The sequence below is a fragment of the Cervus elaphus genome, chromosome 10 (genome assembly GCF_910594005.1).
Source record: "Cervus elaphus chromosome 10, mCerEla1.1, whole genome shotgun sequence".
Lineage (NCBI taxonomy): Eukaryota > Metazoa > Chordata > Mammalia > Artiodactyla > Cervidae > Cervus > Cervus elaphus.
In genome coordinates, this window is record NC_057824.1 from 32,787,070 (window position 1) to 32,809,772 (window position 22,703).

A 22,703-nucleotide genomic window follows, 5' to 3' on the forward strand; every position below is an offset into this window, starting at 1 on the left:
AATACTGAAGTGAGTTGCCATGCCCTTTTCCAGGGGATCTTCCCAACCCAGGGTTTGAACCTATGTCAGTTAACTCTACCTGCATTGTCAGGAGGGTTCTTTACCACTAACCCCACCTGGGAAGCCTGTATATTAGACACTTGTATACAAATAGAAAATTTCTGGAAGATAACTTTAAAACCACAGCTACATCTAAGAAATGAGACAAGGGATTGACTAGGGAGTGAACCAGAGACTTTTTATTAAATAGCCATTGATGATGTGCTTACTGTAGACAAAGCCATTCCTGATCATTCTATATTCTCAGTACCTCTCAGATCTTGGCACTAAGGAATAAACAAATCTTGATTGTTGTGATTCAAATCTAATTACTGGGATGCTAAAATTTTACATGTAGCTAGAACTTTGGGGCAGTTGAAAGAATCTGTTATTAAAGATGCTCTCAGGACTTTCCTGGCCTTCCAGTGGTTAAAACTCCATGCTTGCAATGTAGGGGGTGTGGGTTCAATCCCTGGTTGAGGAATCCCACATGCCGCACCTCACAGCCACAGAATTTAAAAAAAAAAAGGATGCTCCCAGGTACCTCAATTTTACCTTGACTTTCCAGGAAGGATATACAGTGTCCAGATAGGCTTGGTCATGATGCCACAGAAGATGCTAGAACAACCCTTGAATTGGCTCGGTATTTCCTCAAGTATGGCCCAAAGAAGGTTAGTATCTTTGCTTTCTTTAAAATTATGAGACTAGAACAGTGTCACAAACCACCATATCCTATTTCTTTACAAAAATGGGAGTGTAATTCAAGGTGAACATATATTTGATATTAAGATGTGTATCACTAGCATAAATATAGTGGTTAAATGTCTCTGAAGTTAGACTTAACCTGTTTTTCAATAGATGAAATGGTATGTGTTATAGATGAAGTGATATATGTTATAGGTGAAATGATATGTGATATCTAAGGCAATTTCTCTGAAGAACTTTAGTTTCTAATTTTTAGTTTCTAGATCTGTAAAATGGGAACACACTTCTCTGGGATATTGGTGAGGGTAAATGAGATATTGTATAGTATAAATGCTCTTAGCACAGTGCCATGAATTTATTAAGCACCATAAAGTGGTATTAATCATTATAGCTGATAGAATTCCAGTGGTTAAGACTCTGTGCTTCCATTGCAGGGGGCATGGGTTTTATCCCTGGTTAGGGAACTAAAGATCCTGCATGCTACTTTTAAGTCACTGTAACTGATGTTAATAATTGTGATAATTATAAATATCTACATAGATTTTTGCTCTCTTGGGGTAGCACTGTTTCAACAGCAGTTGCCACTTGATTTCTAGGAAGAACTGCATATTGCTTGAGTAAAATCTAAGGAAATCTGAATTAAGCATGGGCTTTAGTTAATAACACACTGGAAAAGAATTTATAAAAGAGTGTATATGTGTAACTGATTCACTTTGGTATAAGTAGAAACTAACACAACATTGTAAATCAACTATACTCAAATAAAAATTAAAAAAAAATAACATCAATAATTGTTTCAAATATATAATACTAATCTAAGATATTAGTAATAGTTGAAAATGGCAGTTGAATATGCTTGGGAACTCTATACTCTCTTTATAATTTTTCTCCAAATCTAAAATGATTCTGAGTAAGAAAACTTGTATTTCTATACACGAAAACTCCCAAAGGGCTCTCACTTTATACAAAGAGAATAAACTAGAATATTTTTAATAATTTTGTATTAATATAATAAAGTCTTTTTTCTTTATATTGCCATGAAAACCATTCTTTTATAATTTCAAAAGGTTGTATGTTTACAGAGAAGTAAGTTTTAAGTGACTTTGGAATGAATGAATGGTCACTGCTTTTCACTTAGCCCTGCTTGATCCTTTCCCATATTCATGTCACATCGGCAGCTGGTAACAGATTGCCATTCTTGGCTAAGCAGCCAGAAGCGATCTGCTAAGTACTGAACCCAGTCTAGGACTGTGGCATCAGCAAAGTTCACTGTCTACAGAAGCAAAGAACACCACTTGAGTAGGTTTTTCAGGTTTGAGCATTTTGTTTGTTTTGTTTTTTAGCCTCAGATACTTTGAGTTCAGTTCAGTCACTCAGTCATGTCCGACTCTTTGCGACCCCATGGACTGCAACACACCAGGCCTCCCTGTCCATCACCAACTCCTGGAGTTTACTCAAACTTATGTCCATTGAGTCGGTGATGCCATCCAACCATTTCATCCTCTGTCATCCCCTTCTCCTCCTGCCTTCAATCTTTCCCTGCCTTCAATCTTTTGAAATGTGTCAGTTTTTCACATCAGGTGGTCAAAGTATTGAAGTTTCAGCTTCAACATCAGTCCTTCCAATGAATATTCAGGACTGATTTCCTTTAGAATGGACTGGTTGGATCTCCTTGTATTCTAAGGGACTCTCCAAGAGTCTTCTCCAACACCACAGTTCAAAAGCATCAATTCTTCAGCGCTTAGCTTGACTAGATGGACCTTTGTTGGCAAAGTAATGTCTCTGCTTTTTAATATGCTGTCTAGGTTGGTCACAGCTTTTCTCAATCACTATCTGCAGTGATTTTGGAGCCCCCCAAAAAAAAAAGTCTGCCACTGTTTCCACCGTTTCCCCATCTATTTGCCATCAAATACTTTATAAGATATTAAATGATTTTTACCACTTTATTTTCCTTTAAGATTGCAGAACTAAATCTGGAGGCACTGTCTAGTCACCAGGAAAGCCAAGAGCCAAGAAATACAGCAGAATTAGTTCAGCAGCTAAACACAAGGTAATATTTTTCAGTTCTAAATATTTACAAAGATAAATGGAGTATCTGATTGCTTATTTAACAACAAAACCTGGCAATTTCTTTTCTCCTTTTGAGTCTATTGAGAAATGTTTACTAATAATATGAGTAACATTCTTCCATTACAAAAACTATGGAGGGAAAACTACCATGTACTTCCCTGAATAGCATGTTTTTCTAATTTTCTGAATATATTGACTTGTCTTAAAATAACTCATTTTATACAAAAAGTGAGATTGAAATACATTGAACTAAGTAGCATGAGAGGAGATATAGACTAGTGAGTATTTTGATTAAAGGAGTCGGCTATAGCCTGATGTCTTGCCCAGATTGGGGAAAATACAAACAAAAAACAGATTCAGAAGGGGTTTGTCTCTGCAGCATAGTAAATATATCAGATCCTTAGAATCTAGCCTAAACTTTGATAAAGAGCTTTGAATATATTTTTGTTTATTCTTCCTCTCCCTAAATTGAGAGCAGCAATGACAAATAAAATGTCTATAATGGTGGACATGTTCTGTATCTGTGCTTTCCACATATGTGAACCTTATAGTACATGTGACTACTGCGATTAAGGGACTGAATTTTCATTTTATTTAATTTTAATTAAAATAACCACATGTTGTTAATTGCTACCATGTTAGACAGTAGAAGTATAAAGAAGTAACTCTTGGGTTAGGGAAAACTGTTATTCCTACCTTAACCTCCTTCTTTACAGTGTTTTAGAATGCCTGGACTCAGTGGGCCAGAAGCTCCTTTTCTTGACCCGGGAGGCAGATGCCAGTGCACTTTCTTCTTCCCAAAACTGTCAAACTATTAAGTGCCTTTCAAATAAAGAGGTGAGTGACCCACTGTGTCTCTGAAGGTTGTATTCAGAGTAGAGGGTAATGTAACCCTTTGTAACCTACGCCAGTATCAGCCTGTTTTTCATCAGCAACCTTGTGTACCATTAGCCAGTCTTGCTTCTGTCTCAAATTTTGTATGGAGCACTTTTAGTCTTAATTACCCAATAGGAGCAGAACTGTCAGCTGCCAGTGTCTTTTTCCAGATTCCAGCAGGCCTGTGGCTTTGGCCTTTGAATTTCTGTCTCTCATGATATTGGTAATTTCATTTTGCATTTCCTTATAATTAGATTCAGGTTATGCAGACTATATTTTTTAGCCAGATCATACATAAGTAGTATGTCCTTCTCTGGGTACCACATCAAGAGGCATATTTGTCCATCTGTCCCTCTCTTGTTTTTATTTTGATGATCTTAACAAGATGTTGTCTGCTTTCTCTGTTAGAGAGTTACTGCTTTTTTCCCTTACATCAAATAAGTACTATGTGAGAATATACTTTAAGTAAAGCAGATACCCTGCTTTTCATCAAAATCCCCTCCTGCTCCTATATTTAGCAAAAACTGATGATTCTTAGCTGAACCAATTTTACTGTGATTGTTGTACAAGGATGAGTTTCCAACTCTATATACTTCCTCCATATTTACTAGTTGTTACTCAGCATTCTATGAGCAAGAGTCCTCCCATTACCTTATTTATTTGTTCATTCATTCATTAATTTCATGTGGACCTGTTTTATTTCAGTATGCTCAGTTGTGTCTGACTCTTAGTGACCCGTTGGACTCTAGCCCACCAGGCTTCTCTGTCTGTGGAATTTTCCAGGCAAGAATACTGGAGTGGGTTCCAATTTCCTACTCCAGGGGATCTTCCGGACCCAGGGATTGAATTCACATCTCTTGCGCCTCCTGCACTGGCAGTCAGATTCATTACCACTGCAGCTTCTGGGAAACCCTATTGATGTCTATACATTTATGCAGAATAACTACTATGAAGCCGAAATGGGCATTTCATTTCTGGACAATTTGAACTTTTTTTTATATATGAAACTTAAATATTAGTAGGTATCCTCCTCAGAGGATATTTTATTACTCTGGTTAGGACTCTCAATACTATGTTGAATGGAGGTGGCAGGAGCAGGCATCCTTGTTCCTGATCTTAGAGAAAAAGTTTTTAGTCTTTCACCTTTGAGTATGATGTTATCTGTGGGCTTTTCATATAAGGCCTTTATTGTGTTGGGGAAGTTTCCTCCTATTTTTAGTTTTTTATTGTGTTTATGAACTAATGTTGAATCTTGTCAAATGCTTATTCTGCAGTTGAATGAGCATATGGTTTTGTCTTTCATTCTGTTAATGTGATATATTACATGGAATTGTTTTCATACACTGAAACATCCTTGCATTCCAGGAATAAATTTCACTGGGTCATGGTGTCTAATGCTTTCAATGTGTTGTTGAATTCAGTTTGCTAATAACATTTTGCTGTCTAAAGTAATCATTGGATTGGAAGGATTATTTACATTTTGTTGTTTTCTGTGTCTTTTACAGCTTTTGTCCCTCTTGTCTTTTCTGCTGTCTTCCTTTGAGTTTCATTGATTGTATGTATGTGTGGGTGTGTAGAAACAGACTTTGATACCCTTCTCATTTCCTTTTGAGTATGTTCTGTAGATATTTTCTTTGTAGTCATCATTGCAGTTACCTTAAAGTTAAAACATTGTATTTTAAACTGATAACAAAAATTAAACTGATACAAAAATTCTACTCCTATAAGCTCCACACCACTCAACTTTATGTTACTGATATCATAAATTGCATTTTTATATATTATATACATATTAACAATCTCAGATATGTGGATGATACAACTCGAATGGGAGAAAGTGAAGAGGAACTAAAGAGCCTCTTGATGAGGGTGAAGAGGAGAGTGAAGAAGCCGGCTTAAAATTCAGTATTAAAAAACTTAAGACCATGGCATGTGGTCCCATCATTTCATGGCAAATAGAAGAGGAAAAGGTGGAAGCAGTGACAGATTTCCTCTTCTTAGGCTCTAAAATCACTGAGGATGGTGACTGCAGCCATGAAATTAGACAGCAGTTGCTTCTTGTCAGGAAAGCTGTATCAAACCTAGTTGTTGTTCAGTGGCTCAGTCATGTGCGACTCCTTGCAACCGCATGCACTGTACCATGCCAGGCATCCCTATCCATCACCATCTCTGGAAGCTTGCTCAAACTCATGTCCATTGAGTTGGTGATGCCATCCAACCATCTCATCCTCTGTCGTCCCCTTTTCCTGCCTTCATCCTTTCCCAGCATCCAGGTCTTTTCCAATGAGTCAGCTCTTCTCATAAGGTGGCCAGAGTATTGAAGCTTCAGCTCCAGTCCTCCCAATGAATATTCAGGACTGATTTCCTTTAGGATGGACTGGTTGAATCTCTTGCAGTCCAAGGGACTCTCAAGAGTCTTCTCCAACACCACAGTTCAAAAGCATCAATTCTTCAGTGCTCAGCTTTCTTTATGGTCCAACTCTCACATCCGTACATGACTATGGGAAAAATCATAGCTTTGACTAGATGAACCTTTTTGGCAAAATAATGTCTCTGCTTTTTAATGTGCTGTCTAGGTTTGTCATAGCTTTTCTTCCAAGGAGCAAGCGTCTTTTAATTTCGTGGCTGCAGTCACCATCTGCAGTGATTTTGGAGTTGAAGAAAATAAAGTCTGTCACTGTTTCCATTGTTCCCCATTTATTTGCCATAAAATTTTTCACTCTCCTCTTTCACTTTCTTCAAGAAGCTCTTTGGTTCCTCTTTGCTTCCTGCCATAAGGGTCATGCCATCTGCTATCTTAGGTTATTGATATTTCTCCTGGCAATCTTGATTCTAGCTTGAGCTTCATCTACCCTGGCATTTTGCATGATGTACTCTGTATGTAAGTAAATAAACAGGGGGACAGTATATAGCCTTGATGTACTCCTTTCCCAATTTGGAACCAGTCTGTTGTTCCATATCCGAACAACAATTAACATAGGCATGTAGTTATTTTTTCCATGTTTTTGTCAATTTAAGTTCTGGATAGTTAAAAGTGAATTTACGCACCAAAATAACATCAGTACAGTGTATTATGTGTGTGTGTGTTCATGTACTTACCTTAATTGGAATACTTTCATGTTGTTGTCTAGTATCATTTCATCTTAGGGACCTCCCCCCCTTTAGCATTTCTCATAAGAGCAAGCCTAGAGATGATAAACTTCCTCAAGTGTTTTTTGTTTTTGTTTTTTTTAACCTTCATTTTTAAAGCATAGTTTTGCTGGATATAGTTTTCTTGGTTGATGGGGTTTGTTTGTTTTTTAGCTCTTTGAACTTTTCACTCTCTTCTGATTTGCAAGGTTTCTATAAAGAAATCCACTGATAATCTTATGAAAGCTTCCTTGTATGTGATGAATTGCTTTTCTCTTGCTGCTCTCAAGATTCTCTCTTTAATTTTGTCTTTTAACAAATTTGATTGTAATGTACCTTTGTGTTGGTCTCTTTGGATTTATCCTGCTTGGAGTCCTTTGAAAGTTTATTGAATTTGTATGTTCTTTCCTTTGCTCAGATATGGGGGTTTTTCAGCCATTATTTCTTCAGATAAGCTCTGTATCCCTTTTTCTCTTCTTCTGGGATGCCTGTATTTTTGTATATTAGTCCTCTAGATGATGTTTCATAGCCTCTTAGACTCTATTTGCTTTTCTTTATTCTTTTTGCTCTAACTTAATGATTTCAAAGATATATTTTCAAGTTTGCCTAATCAAGTCTGATGTTGAAACCCTCTAGTGAATTTTACAGTTCACTTAATGTATTTGTCAGCTCCAGAGTTTATTTAGTTCTTTTTTATATAGTTGCTGTCTCTTTAATGAAATTCTCATTTTGTTCCTGATTTCACTAGTTGTCTGTCTTTGTTCTCTTTTTAGTTCATTCTGTATTTCTCTAGGTAAGGTACCTCTCCCATTGTTAGAGTCTGGCATTGTGGAAAGGAAAGCTTTCACTGGTCAGCTCAGCGTGAGGTTGCAGGGCCTCTCAAACCTATTTTGAGGATGTGTTGTCACTGAGCTTGTACAGGTGCTTTTAGTTGTCTCATACTCGCTGAGCAGCTTGTCCCTGTTTCCTTTCAGAATTTGTAATCTGTTGCTCCTCCTGACATCTGCCTTTGGAACTGCAGCTCTAATGTGCAGTGATTACAAGTTCATTATTAAGCTGTGATTGCATCTGTTTTCAGTGGCTTCCAAACAAGGCTGCCAGTCCTATCAGTGCTTTGAGTCAAATGAGACAGAAACTAGTCTCTCAGGCAATGCCCAGTCTAACCATGACATTGAATGCATGGTCCACTCTTGTTTCTGACCAGAGGGAAGATCCCCAGTATGGGAAGTTTCCTCCGTGTTGAGCTCTTCTAGGTCAGATAGTGCAGGCATAGATTGGTATACAAAACTGCATATTTTCCTTTTCCTTTTGCTGGGATCCCTTGTTGTTGTGTCTGGGTGCTGTAGTTCTCCACTGGTCTCTTACATTCTTGCAAAGGTATTTTGGCCTACATAGTATTAAAGTGGTATGTGTGGGAAACTGAGGGCCTAAAGCTTCCTTGTACTCTTATCTTGCTGATGTCATGTTCTCTTTTTTCTTTTTTTAAAGTGTTGATGAGAAAGATGTGCTAGGAAGAGTAAGTTTATAATGCTCTTGGGAGGGATTGGTATTTATCTTTTCCTATCTTTTATTTCTCTTTTTTCCTTAATTTATCTTTTTTCTGTCCTGATTTCTTTCTTTCTTTTTTTTCCTTCACTGCAGTGGCTCCAGTAGGGTATTGCCTCTTCTCTATATATCTGATTATTCCCCAGAAACACTGCTTCTCTGATGCTGTCAAGTCTCTTCCTTGTAGTCAAGGGGTTGAACCTTCAAAGTTGTGACCTGTGTTCATTGTTTTGGCATTTAGTTGTACTTTTTTCTGGGACTGATTTTGTTTGTTTCACCCAAGCCTTATGTGCCCCTTGGTTCCCTGCCCCCCAAAGTCTCTTGTACCTCTTCTCCCTCTTTATTCAAAGGCTTGCAACAGTGTGGGGTGATGGTAGCTCTCTTGGAATTTAACTTGTTTCTTTACTTAGAGGTAATTTGAAGGTTGTAATAGTCTGCTTCTTAGTAATGCTAAAGATCTGGGTCATATGTGATTCTGTTCTTTTTACTGATTAGATGGTTTTTTACAAGGCTGTGTGGTTATCACCATTTTCCCCCCAGATCTTGAAGTCAGTCTCATATTGCTTTTTAATATGGGTAAAAAGACAACCATTGTTTATATTACTGTGGCTCACCTCCACAAGCCACAATAGACTACTAGACTCCTGCCTCATCCAGGCTGTGTGTGCTGTTTTCTACAGGTTCTTGAGCAGGCTAGAGTGGAAATCCCCCTGTTTCCCTTCAGCATCGTGCAGTTCTCTTTTGAACCCTTTTCACCCAACCTCACTGAAGAGATGAAAAAAAGGGTAAGTGAATGGGTTCTACTAGATGATTTATTTAATGACATTGTAATCTCCTCCAATTAAGGAAAGTAATACATACTTATATTGTTTACTATATATTTATCTAAATTTTTTCTATAGGTAAATTGCCATTTACATTTTTATGATGGAAATCAGACTATATATTCTATTTTGCAATTCACTTAACACTGTATCTTATACATCTGTTCATAACACTGTATAATCTTTGTGCTGCATAGTTTTCTGTTGTAGGACATACCTATTATTTTCAGCATTTGGATTTGATAAATTTTTGCTATTCCAAATAATGATCCCATGAAATCCCTGTATACAAATCCTTGTACATTTGACAGGTATTTGTGTTGAGAAATTCCTTGAAAGGATTTGTCCCATGTTTCAACTTATGATTTCTTTAGATTTGACTTGATTCTCTTTCCACATCCATCTCCTCACTGTATTCTGTTGTTTTTCTTGTAGATAAAGATCAAGTGGACAGAGATGTCAACTGTCTATGCTGGGCCATTTAACAAAAATTGTAACCTCAGGGCTCTGAAGAGGCTCTTTAAGAGTTTTGGTCCAGTCCGGTCAATGACTTTTGTTCTTGAAACACATCAGGTAATGAGACAAGAAAACTTAGATTTTTGACCTTCTAATCTATTATGGTAAATTCAGATGCCTTTTAGGGTCATTCAGATATTAGTGATTTGAGCTTGATTGTCACCAACTGGAATGTGAGACATGCTCTGTTTCATGGGAACAGTGTTGACCCACAAGAATGTGTGCCCAGTACTGACAAGATCTGATTTTTTTGAGAATCAAGAAATCTGCCAATACTCATATTGCCTCCAGTTTTCTTAACTATCATGTAGGCCAGACAAAAATTGTATCTACTGGTTTAAGGTACCTTATGTACCTTAATGTACCTCAGCTTTAAATGATAAAATGCCCTTTCAAAAAGAGCAGCAGCTTCCATGTGTTGGAAGTCTGTAGGGCTTAAAATCGAAAGTATGCTCATAACTGGGTTAAGATACTGGAGGAACACAACCTTTTTGTTGCTATTAGCTCTCTAATCTCTTGGAGTTAAGGTTTGTTTATTAGTTTGTTGCATGTGTGAGTGCATGTTCAGTCACTCCAGTTGTGTCTGACTCTCTGTGCCCATATGGACTGTAGCCCACCAGGCTCCTCAGTCCATGGGATTCTCCACTCAGGAATACTGGAATGAGTTGCCCTGCCCTCCTTCAGGGGATATTCCCGACTCAGGGATCAAATCCACATCTCTTGTATCTCCTGCATTGCAGGCAGATTCTTTACTACTGAACCATTGGGGAAAAAACCTGATAGTTTAATTACTTTTACTTTTTTTAAGAAATAATATTATACATGGTTTTTAAAACTCCTACTTTTTTAGAAGGACGTAATGAGCAAGCCTCCATCTTCATGGTCATAGAAGAAGTTGAATAAAGACTAAAGTTGTTATATGAAGCAATAATAACATTATAAGCACAGTACCTAGAGACAGAAAGTCATGAAAAGAATTGAAAATAAAAACTTAGAATATCTGTAGAATGATATACAATAACTGGTAACAATGAGGGCCTCCAGGGAGAGAGGAACTAGGTGATTGGAAACAGGTTAGGGGAAGAATGTTCACTATAAATTTTTAGTACCTTATAATTTTGACACAGGCAACTGTTATCTGGTGCAATAAACTATTACATGTAATAGCTACTCAATATAACATTATAATAACTATTAAGTTTAGTAACTATTAAAATGAAGCAAAAATTAAAGTATCCATAGTGATCTAAGTACAGAATCCTAGGTGTTTAAAATGTTCTTTCCACAAATATTTTATGTTTATGTTTATATTTTATTTTATGTTTAAAATGTTCTTTCCTGCACCTAAAAATAGAAATAAAAAGATCATCCCTGAGAAGATAGACTGAGGGATGGAAAGGGACTGTAACTCATTCCTATAAGTCTTGTCTTTTTATTCTTTCTTTATGCATAATACACATACAATTTGCCTTTTTAACCATTTTTAAATATAGTCCAGTGTTATTTAAGTACATTGTCTCCAGAACTTCTTCATCATCTCATACTGAAACTCGGTACCCATTAAATAGTAACTCCCCAGTCCCCTTTCCCCCAGTCCTGTTAAATACTATCATATATCCTATCTTATAAATTTGACTACTCTGTGTTATCATGTAAGTGGAATCCTACAATATTTGCCCTTTTGTGTCTGGCTTGTTTCACTTAGCATAATATTTTTAGGGTTCACCCATGATGTAGTATATATCAGAGTTCTTTTCAAGGCTGAATTATATTCCATTATGATTATACCACAGTTTGTTTATCCATTCATCCATTGATGAATATTTGAATTGTTTCCACCTTTTAGCCATTCTGAATAGTGCTACTATGAAATGAGCATGGATATAAAAGTATCTAAGTCCCTGTTTTCAGTTCTTTTGGGTATATACACGAAAATAGAAATTCTGGGTTAAATGATAATTCTATTTCATTTTTTGAGGAACTGCCATACTGTTTTCTATAGCAGATGCACCATTTTACATTTGCACTGCAGTGCCAAGGGTTTCAGCTTCTCCATATTCCAGCTGACACTTGGTGTTTGTTTTTTTTGGGGGTGGGGGGGTGGGAACCCCTTGTGGGATCTTAGTTCCCTGACCAGGGATTGAACTTGTCCGCCCAGCACTGGCAGCACAGAATCCTAACCACTAGACCACAAGGGAATTCCCCAACACTTGGTTATTTTTGTTGTTTTTGGATTGGGGGGCATTTTTTGTTTTGATCCATCCTAATGGGTGTGAAGTAATATCTTATGGTTTTTCTTGACTTCCATCTCCCTAATGATTAGTGATGTTGAGTATCTCCATGTTTATTGGCCATTTGTATATCTTTGGAGAAATGCCTCTCCAAGTCCTTTGCCTACTTTTTAATTGGGTTGTTTGATGTTTTTGTTGTTGAGTCTTAGTAGTTCCCTATATATTTTATTTTTTAAATGCTTATTTATTTGGCTGTGCCAGGTCTTACTTGCAGTTTGATCTTTTTTGGGACATGCAGACTTTTTAGTTGCAGCATATGGGATCTAGTTCCCTGACCAGGGATCAAACCCAGCTCTCCTGCATTGGGAGCATGGAGTCTTAGCCACTGGACCACCAGGGAAGTCCCCTATATATTTTGACTCCTTCAGTAGATACGTGATTTGCAAATATTTTCTCCCATTCTTTCTGTTGGCTTTTGACATTGTTGATAGTTCTTCCTTGAGGCACATTTTAATTTTGATTAAGTTCTCTCTCTCCTTTTTTTATTTTGTTGCCTGTGTCTTTGGTGTCATATTCAAGAAATCATTGTCAAATTCAATAAAATGAAGCTTTTCTATGGGAGCACTTTAATCTCTATGATGATGTTTTGGCTCAGACTATCACATTGATTTAGCTATTCTGGTTAATCAAATGGAAAAGAAGTAAATTTGAAGATACAAATCCAGTGGAAGAACTTAACCTCCAGAAGTTTGTGGGAAAGCTGCTTATTTAAAAAACTAAGCTAATAAGACAAATGGGAATTTCTGCCTGTGACTTACAGTGATAACTTTAGTGATTAATAATAAATAATATGAAAAGCAATTTGGGCAGTAAATAATTTTGTTACTTACCCCATAGCACCCAGAGAGAGAAGGGCTTCAATTTTAAGTGACAAATTTAGGTTACTTTCTGAGAAACCAGGTCCTGCATGTGGTGATTCTACTTAAAATGACAGTTTGTGATCACTGTCTAGCCCAGCACAGCGGGGACATCCATTCTGGTGACTTTGGCCACTGTAGTTTAGGGGGACTCTATTCCCAGCCCCTTCTCTGGCAGTTTGAGCTTGCAAAGCCAAAGTAAGAAAATCTTGGTGTTCCTGCAGCCACATCTCTGTATACAATATGAAGTCCTGGAAGCTGCCCAGCTGGCCATAGAGTCTTTGGATGACATCCTGGTAGAGGGTTCCTGCATCAAGGTAAGGTCAAGAAAGAGAAAGCATAAAGTAGTACCTTTCACTCAACCCTGTATTTTCCATATCCGTATTTACTCAACCTTATATTTACAGTGCTGTAAGACATAACAGCTTAGACAAGCACCCTTCAGAAGCTTAAACATGAGACTTTGTTATGGAAAGTCTTCATCCAAGCCTGGTATTCTTATAGTGGTGACCGGGCACATGATAACTTTCATTTTTGTCAAAATCAACCTGGGCTGCATTGGCATCTTCCTTGTACTCTTTATCACTACTTAGATCCAAATAGTTTGTTTTATGGTTGCCCTTTAGCTTTCAGGGGAATCAAGGGTATCTTGATGTTTCTTATGTAATTAAACAGAATTTCATTGGTGTAGAAGGCAGAGAACTGATTTCCATTGCAGGTGGTGGAGTGAGAAGGAAAGGGAAGAGTATTATTTACACAAAAATATTTACATTTTGTATTTATTTATCTATTATGTAAGTTTCTACCATAGTCCTTTGGAGCAGTTATCATTAGCCTCTGTATATAGATAAGGAAACTGAAAAATTAAGTTACTTGCTAGTATGTAACAGGCCTGGGGATTGAAGTAGTGACTTAGCACTAATGCCATGTTTCCTTGGTTAGGTGCAGAGGCCTGTGACAGAACTCACCCTTGATTGTGACACGCTTGTGAAGGAGCTGGAACAAGATTCTGAGAACCGAGGTACTATATACCTGTCTGGAGTGAGTGAAACCTTCAAAGAACACCTGTTCCAACAGTCTAGCCTCTTCCTGGGCCTGGAAGCTGTGATCTTGCCTAAAGATCTTAAAAGTGGAAAGCAGAAAAGATATTGTTTCTTGAGTAAGTCTATGCCACCAAATATAGCCTTGGGGAAGGAGATTACAGATGGTAATAACATGAGGTCAGAGAGAGGAAGTGGTCACCAAATAGGCTCTCCTGGGCTGGATCAGATCAGCATCTCCTGATTTTGTCCTTCTTCCTTGGCTTTGGGTGAGCTTCAACTTGGATGGTGATCAGTTTTGTTTTTGGTTTTTGTTTTTTTTTTTGGTCCTTAATAACAGAACAGAGTATTCTTGTTTTCAGGATTCAAAACATTTAGCAGTGCCCAGCGAGCCCTCAGCATTCTCACGGGCAAGGACTGGAAGCTGAAAGGCAGGCATGCCCTAACCCCCAGGCACCTCCATGCCTGGCTCAGGGGCTTACCTCGTGAATCAAGGCTACCAGGGGTTCGTGTCATACCTCCCCCTTTGGAGCAGGAGGCCTTGCAGGTGAGTGAGTTAATGTATCCTGGGGTTTGAGGGGAAAAGGTAGCTAGATACTTCAGTTTGCTTCGTCTTAGTGTTGGCCTTCTGACGTTTATGGAAATTAGTCATGAGAGTCCTGGCACTAGTCTTCACTCTCCAGCTTCTTCCAGCCCTGGACACACCTTTCCTTCTCCAAGATATCTCATACTTTGTCTCCTCCAAGCTTGCTAAAATCAAGTTTTCTAGGTGGCTCTCCAAGGCATTTTGAGGGGTTGATACAGGAAGTTGGAGAGCTGGACAAGTCTTAAGTGATCTAAGGTTTCCTGTAGTGTATACACCAAGATGATTTTTGGTGGTCATAGGTGGACCTCTTTTTTCACTTTTTTTTTAAGTTATGAACTTTTCCCCCTAACATTTATTTAAGGTAACAACCACCACAATGAACCTATGATTTCATGGATAGTATTATTTTAAAAGTGAAAGTGAAGTCCCTCAGTCATGTCCAGCTCTTGCGACCAATGGTATGTAGCTTGCCAGGCTCCTGTATCCATGGGATTTTCCAGGCAAGAATACTGGAGTGGGTTGCCATCTCTAGGGGATCTTCCTGACCCAGGGATTGAACCTGTGTCTCCTGCATTGCAGGCAGACTCTACCATCTGAGCCACCAGGGATCCCTAGTATTACTTAGATGAAGCTAAGGAAGAAATTGATTCATTTTAAAGAAAACCATTAGGGAATATCCAACAGGAGGTTGGATAGGAGGTGAGTGGCTTAAGTTTGGGAACCCTGCCCTAGTCTCATGTCCCACATTTAGCAGTTGAGAAATAGAGATGAGAGCTAGTGAATGACTTGCCCAGGTTACAAATATACTTAATAGAAGAGGCCAGGCTAGAGCTCTCCTTAGTGATTTGGTTCCCCTAACCCAGGGCCCTGGAATATCCATCTGGAGGAATGGACAGCAGCTGTCCTAAACTGACTTGAAAGCCTGGGGATGCTGGGATGGACCGGGAACTCTACAGTATAGATTCTGGCTTCACACTGAGGATTTGAACAGAGCCTTTCCTGGGATCCTGAGGAGGAATGTTGCCATCTGTCCAAAAGTGAGCAGTGGGTACCCTGGCTGAGTGTCTATATCTGGCTTTGATCCTAGATGCTGAAGGTGGACCACCCAAAGATAGCTGCCTGGCACTGGGGCCGGAAGATAGGAAAGCTCTACCACAACCTGTGCTCAGGCACCCTCTGCCTGATCTTGCTGCCAGGAACCAAGAGGTAAGAATTGAAGGGTTGTTCCTTCATGATTCTGACCTCTGGACTTAAGCTTTTCTTGGAGAAAGGCCTTTTGTTGATATCCAGGCGCATAAATGAAGACTGAAATGAATCATTTCTTTAACTCTCACAGTTCTAAGAGATAGGTTATCGTATTCCAATTTTACATGTATTTGCTCTTCTATAACTACACTTTGTTATAGCCTCAAGGAGATGGCTTATCCCGGTTTAAAGGCAGAGTTCTTAGATCCTGCAGCCTCTCTAGAACAAGAAGCACTTGAGTAAAAATGGTCAAGAAGTTCTAGGCAAGGCATAGGCTCAGATGCAACCAGAGCCTACCTTTCCCACATATAAGGAATGTGTTCCTGTCTTCCCTACCCTTTTCCCCTTTACCAGTTCTGTTAACTTTTAAGAGATAGGGCCTGTTTTGTTGATTCTAAGCCTGAGGAATAGTGGAGCAGGACTCTGGGTCTAGTCCCAGCTGTACCACTTAACTTTTCTGACAAGTAGTGGCCAAGCCACCTTCCTATTATGGATCTGTTTCCCTTTGGTAAGATGAGGGATTTAGAATAAATCAGTAATTTTCAAATACTTTAAACTATGAAAGTGAAAGTGTTAATAGCTCAGTCATGTCTGACTCTTTGCAACCCCATGGACTGTAGCCTACCAGGCTCCATGGAATTTCCCAGGCAAGAATACTGGAGTGGGTTGCCATTCCCTTCTCAAGGGGATCTTCCTGACCCGGGGAGCAAACCCGTGTCTCCTGCATTCCAAGCAGATTCTTTACCACTGAGCCACCAGGGATCAGTTCTTTAAACTATAAAACCCTTTATTAAAGAGAAAAATTTTGATGTTAAATCTTTACTGAGGCATAAAGCTGTGAGCAGTTCTGAAATGGGTGAGTAGGTATATGAATGAATATGTGTATTGGGGGAGGAGGGAAAGAAGGCAGTGGCTCTTTTGACATAAGCAGTTTAAAACTCACTGGATTGTATTATTTCTAATGAGTCCCTTAAAATTCTGACATTCTAGGATTATTTCATAGGCCCAGGGTTCCAGGTGGTGAAACATGAATGCCTCAGGCCTTGAATCCTGGATCAGAAGTTAATTTCCTGTCATAAAATTCTTATAACATGTATTAGGGCTACTAGTGAAACAGGGTACCTGCTGGGGAGCTTATGAGAATTAAATCTCTGAGAAACAGAAATAATTACTAGGTGTTTACAGCAAAAAAAAGTTCTTCCCTGGTGGCTCAGAGGTTAAAGCATCTGCCTCCAATGTGAGAGACCCAGGTTCAATTCCTGGGTCAGGAAAATCCCCTGTAGAAGGAAATGGCACCCCACTCCAGTACTCTTGCCTGGAGAATCCCATGGATGGAGGAGCCTGGTAGGCTACAGTCCATGGGGTCGCAAAGAGTCAGACAGGACTGAGTGACTTCACTTTTACTTTCACTTTTTCACAGCTAAAAATAAAACAAAACAAAACAAACCTGGACTGATACACTTTAAACAGGCTTATAAATAGACTTAACAGTAAGACGTTAAAAAGCGACCCAAAATTGCCAAAGAAGATAAAAAAAGCTTTTTGGTTAACAGTGTGGTCTCTAAAGGGGGCAAACTTGAACTTGCCTGGACAAAACTTCTCAGAGCCAGTGCTATGGAGGCTGAGGTAAAATAGGCAAGTCTTCATGTACCAAGTAGAATACTTAGCTTGTAGTTCCCCATCGTGTAGGTAAACTAAGCCAAGAGAGGGTCAAAGCTTTCTTCTTCTAGAAGTGGTTGGGATGATCTCTGGGGATGAGGGCTTAGAGGTGGCAACATTGGGTCAAGAAGCAAAAAGGCTTAAGTTCTGACTGAGGCAAAGGTCCCAAAGGCATGTTTGACAAGTTAGAAGAAAACTGGAAACAGCAAATCCTGTAGTAACAAAACCTGATGTTAGTCCTTTGTTTCAAAAGTTACACTCTCATTTCTGTAGTCATAATGATCTGTAGCCAGCAGCAGGAGCATGTTATTTCCCCAAGCTATAAGCCTGCTGTGTGACTAACTTCTTTTGGCCTCTTCTGTGCAGTGTCTCCATGATGCCAACAGATAACATTTGGGAAACAGTAAAAGTGGCTCAGGAAGGAGTAGCAAGGAGAATAGAAAGTTTTCCCTCATGCTGGGAGCTTGACTCAGCTCCTAATAATTGCTGTAATTCATCAAACCCTTAATAAATGTCAAGTAATGCTAAGTGTTTTATATGCAGTTTTGGTTAAGGTTATTGAATCTTCACTTTAATAAGATGAGGAAAAGGCTCATCAAGTTACGCAACCTGCCTAAGGTCACACAGCTAGTAAGTGCACAATTAATACTTGAATTATGAAGTGTGAACTGTTACTCACTCACGTCTGACTCTTTGTGACCCCATGAACTGTAGCCCACCAGGCTCCTCTGTCTATGGAATTCTCCAAGTAAGATTACTGGAGTGGGTTGCCATTCCGTTCTCCAGGGAATCTTCCCGACCCAGGGATTGAACTCAGGTCTCCTGCATTGTAGGCGGATTCTCTACTGTATTTGAATTATGATTGTGTCTAATTCCAGAGCCACTCTCCAGCACTCAGAACTCCAGTTCTCCATACCCAACAGGCCTGTGGCTTGTTAGCTTAAGTTCAGACATCAGGTGGAGGCAGATTGTGTGTTTGTCTTTGCTCATTTCTGCCTCCTCTGCCTTGGAGAGCACTTCAGCCCTCTCACCCAATTCCATGAGTATTCACTGTGAGGTTGTAGGAAACTAAAATATATCAGGTGACTCCTAAATTCTAAGCAATGTGCTAGGTGTTTCACAATATAATTAAAAGTTAACATAAAGTTTTTAAACAGTGCCTGGCATGTGATAGGTGCTACAGAAGTATTTTTAGCAAAACAACATTCTAACAGCAGTTTAAAAGGATTCTGATGACAGACTGTTGTTATCTACAGCAGTACCTACTCAAGGTACATAAGCTGTTTGGGAGGAGTAAATGAGGACACATAAAGTTCACTGCTTGACTTGCAGTAAGTGCTCCATCTACATTAATATGTTAGCTGTTACAGTCTACAGTCCTTCCCAAAGCCCTGCAAGATAAGTAATTTAAATATTTAATATTTCTTTATCGTTGAAGAAACTGAGTTTGAGATCATTCACCCTTAGTTGAGATATGCCTCACATCTGTTAAGTGGCAGAGCGGTGATTTGATTCTGGGCATCAGGGACTAGTCAGTATTCTTTCCATTGAACTATTTTCAGCAGGCAGCTTTCCAAAGGCTGTCTACCTACCTGGCCCTCACCCCCATGGCACATACACATACCAAAAAACCCCTTTCTCCTTTACCTTACTTTTTGTCAACAGGGTTGAATGAATAGTTAACTGTCTTTACTCATCCTCCATTACAGCACTCATGGATCGCTCTCTGGCCTGGGACTGATGGGAATAAAAGACGAAGAGGAAGGCACCACTCCAAACACGTGTTTGTGAGTCTGCCCACCACTTTCCAGGTGTCAATTCTTAATCCCTTGTGGGCAATGGCAGAAAATGTGGTCAGGCTGCCAGACCTCTCTATATAGCAGACAGTTTGTGGAAATATTGTATTCACTTGAGTCTAGTCCATTTATATGGCATGTACAAATTTTCAATAAATACCTAAAATTCAAACCTCATCTTAGAGCGAGGGAAGGATACCAGTGTGTACTTTCTTTGGTGTCAGTGGGTTTATATACAAGTATTCTAGCAGGTGCTCATTTCATGTAGCACTCCTGTATATAAGTAAGGAAACCAGGAAGAGAAAACCCAGACAGTATGTAGTCTTGTCAAAGTTGTAACATCTCTGAAGCGATTTCTGTAAGGCAAACTACTTTCTATTGAATGACTGTTATAAAATTGAAAGAAAAATGCTGACTGAAAATCTGGCAGGTCCACAGAGGAAAATAGAAGACTCTTAGCTTTTAACCAACCCAGGAAATCCTCTTTCAGTTCAATTTTTAGGAATACTTCCTTCCAGAGTAACTGCAGTGTTACCCTTTACCAGTAGGTGCCTCCAATACCAGCTGTCCTAACTTAGAAGCTTCAATTTCAGTAAAAAAAAAAACCTTTGCTTTTTTAAAAATTAACTTTCAAATTATCAACATTCTGTGTTGGAAAGGACATGGGCACAGGCACACACAGTTCCAAAACTGATAGAGATACTAGCTGCCCTACTGAAAAGATGAACTAATCTGTCAAGCAGTATGTATCATTCCAAAAAACCTTGTTCAATTGCTCCCTACCCTGGGACCCAGCAGTTCTACTCCTAGAGTATTATCCTACAGTAACAAGATAGTTTCTCAAAAACATGTCAATGGAGGAGATGGTATGGGGTTATTTGGTGGAATTCTATTCTTTAAAAATTATGTGTGTGTAAATAAAATCTAGTGAAAGATCTACAAGCAGCAGCAGTAGACCTCTGGATCCAGACTACCTGACTCTGAATTCCAGCGTTCCTACTTTTAGTTGTGTGAACCTTATTTAACACCTCTGTGCTTGGTACATAAGAGTGGCATACATCTTACAGGATTGTTGTGAAGATGAGATTATGCATTCATAGTATATCATAGGTTGTATAATGCATGGAGGGTTGCAGAATAGTCTGTGTAGTTGACTAGAAAAAAAGATATGCACAGGCTTGGAACAAAACCTGGAAGGCTATATGGCAAAATATGAAGAGTTTTTATCTCTGGCTGATGGGATGGGCAGATTCAATTTACCAGATGCTTTTCTGAAAGTAGGCTGGTTTGTTTTTTAAAATCAGCACATATTTGTTTTATAATCAGAAAAAAATAATTTACTTAAAATTAACTCTCAAGGTTGGGCATTTGAGTCTGTGTTTAATCCTTTAAATGCAACTTCCACAAGATCTGGAAGTTGGGAACCAGAAGCCAGAACTGAAGAGCTGCTTGATTTTGGATTGAGATACTACCATTTGAAGTTCCCTTGTAAATTCCCTAGGTGGACTGCTGACCTCAGCTGCAAGGCCTTGAGAACATCTTGAAACAGTGTTGCTGGATTCTTTCCTACTGCAGAACTCCAAAGCTGTGGGAGTTTAGCTGCTGTTTACCTCTTGAGACTCCAGTCCTGAGACACAAAATAAATGTCTGCCTGAAGGTTGGCACTTCAGCTCTGCTGCTGGGCCAGTTACTTAACCTTGTTTGAGCCCATTCCCACAGCTCTGTAAAATGAGGATGTATCTACTTTTAAGGATATGAATATTCAAAGATTCAGTTTGTGAAAAATGACTGAGTAGTGGAATGTGTTATGAATTAGTTTCCCTCTCTGAGCCTCAGTTTCCTCCTTTAAAATTTTTTTCATTTTGGCCACAGCACGCAGCTTGCCAGTTCCCTAAACGGGGTCGACCAGGGACTGAACCCAGGATACAGCAGTGAAAGTGCAGAATCTTAACCACTAGACCACCAGGGAACTCTCTAGGTTTCATTTTAAAGATGGCAACATAAATTACCTACTTCATAAGGTGGTCATGAGAATTAAATTGGGAAAGCCTACATTTTGTTGAGGATCATCTTTGAACTGCAGACTCACAGAGTAGATCAAGGCTCCCTGTGCCAAGAGCACTCCCTTTGCTCCTAGGGACAGCCAAGGCTATTCCTTTTTCTCGATGGGTGGGGTGAAGTTTTCCCTTGGGCCCCCAACTCCAGAACTCTGCAGAGATAGGCCCAGACCATAAAGTCTCTTGAGGCTCCAGTCTGCACACATTGTTCTTTCTGATGCTCCCACCTTTTGGAAGCCAAAGCTGCCAACTTGGCCTCTTGCAAAACACATTCCATTCATAAGTGCGTTTGTGCATTTTTCCTCCCACACCCTTCTAGGCAGCCACTGCTGAGCTGCCAAGGCAGCTGCTAGAGAAGCAACTTCTCATTTGGGGGAAAAAAGCAACTTGAAGGATTTTCACAGAATACTTGGTTTAGGCTTTGAAAGTACTACTCCCAAACTTCCTAGCCTCCTCACCCATAATGGGGTTGTTTAGTAAAACACTCAGTCATGTTATTTTCATTTCCTTTTGTCCCCCTTTTTGTAAATTCTCTTCTCTATTATAAAAGAAACCCATTAATGGAAACTTGAAAAATCCAGAAAAGTTAAAATCATACCTAATCCCACCAGAGTCAGTAACTACCACTATTTTATAATCTTCTATCATACATTTTCCACTATTCAAAAGCAGTTTTTAATAGCTGCATAATATTCCAACATGTTGATGTGTGCCATAATTTCTAAACCAGTCCCAAGTTGTCCCCAAATGATGCTGCCAATCATATCCTTGCACATCTTTGGCAGATAATTATTTCTTGAGGAAAAAACTCCTAGAAGTGAATTTAATTGGGCTGGAGTATGAACCACTGAAGGTTTTTTTAAATTCCAGAAAAGTTTTTACCTTGTTTGCTAGCATTTTTTCAAATCTTTGTCAATTTGATAGATTTAAAAGTTTTTCATTATAGGTTTAATTTAGGATTTAAAAATTATTTATTCGAATACCCTTTAGATTTGTCATCTATTTTTTCCAGAAGCTTTTGGCCAATTGTTTTTCTTTAGTTGTCCATATCCATTGCCCATGTTTCTGTTGTCTTTTCCATAATGAATTTTCCATTCTGTTTTTAAGTTCTCTTTACAAATGTGTTCATTTCTCAATTATTGCAAAAATGTTTCTAGTTTTTTAAGTTTTAGAAGTCTGTTCTTGTCTATAATGATTTTTTTCTATTTGCTTTTATGTGTAAAGTCTTGACTGATCCAGAGATAATTTAATATCCCCTGATTATATTATGTATATTTTTTAAATGACTTAATTTTTTACACATATACCTTTATTCCTCCTAGAACTTATTTTGGCATAGGTAACTTCACCAAATATTTAGATTTTATCCAATTACCTATCTTTACTTACACAGTAAAGGAGGCTGCATTGTAGTCTGTGTATTCAAGAGCCTTGTCTGTGTCTTCTTCTGTCTTGTCTCACACTAGTA

At 38.7% G+C, this 22,703-nt stretch overlaps 1 protein-coding gene across 3 annotated transcripts in view; it reads left to right on the plus strand.

Annotated features, from left to right (window-relative positions):
* The window catches only part of REXO5 (RNA exonuclease 5), a 52,719-nt gene extending 33,343 nt beyond the window's left edge, over positions 1–19,376 (plus strand). For 2 of the 3 annotated variants that reach the window (XM_043914455.1, XM_043914456.1), the window contains exons 11-20: positions 608–710; positions 2,703–2,794; positions 3,531–3,651; positions 9,045–9,149; positions 9,624–9,761; positions 13,077–13,169; positions 13,795–14,011; positions 14,255–14,439; positions 15,566–15,684; positions 19,092–19,376. In XM_043914455.1, the coding sequence (XP_043770390.1) occupies positions 608–710; positions 2,703–2,794; positions 3,531–3,651; positions 9,045–9,149; positions 9,624–9,761; positions 13,077–13,169; positions 13,795–14,011; positions 14,255–14,439; positions 15,566–15,684; positions 19,092–19,173 (1,255 nt within the window). In that variant the 3' untranslated portion in view covers positions 19,174–19,376. The remainder of the gene's footprint in view (positions 1–607; positions 711–2,702; positions 2,795–3,530; positions 3,652–9,044; positions 9,150–9,623; positions 9,762–13,076; positions 13,170–13,794; positions 14,012–14,254; positions 14,440–15,565; positions 15,685–19,091) is intronic. The other variant, XM_043914457.1, reaches the window with a different exon arrangement.
* Positions 19,377–22,703: the final 3,327 nt, after the last annotated feature.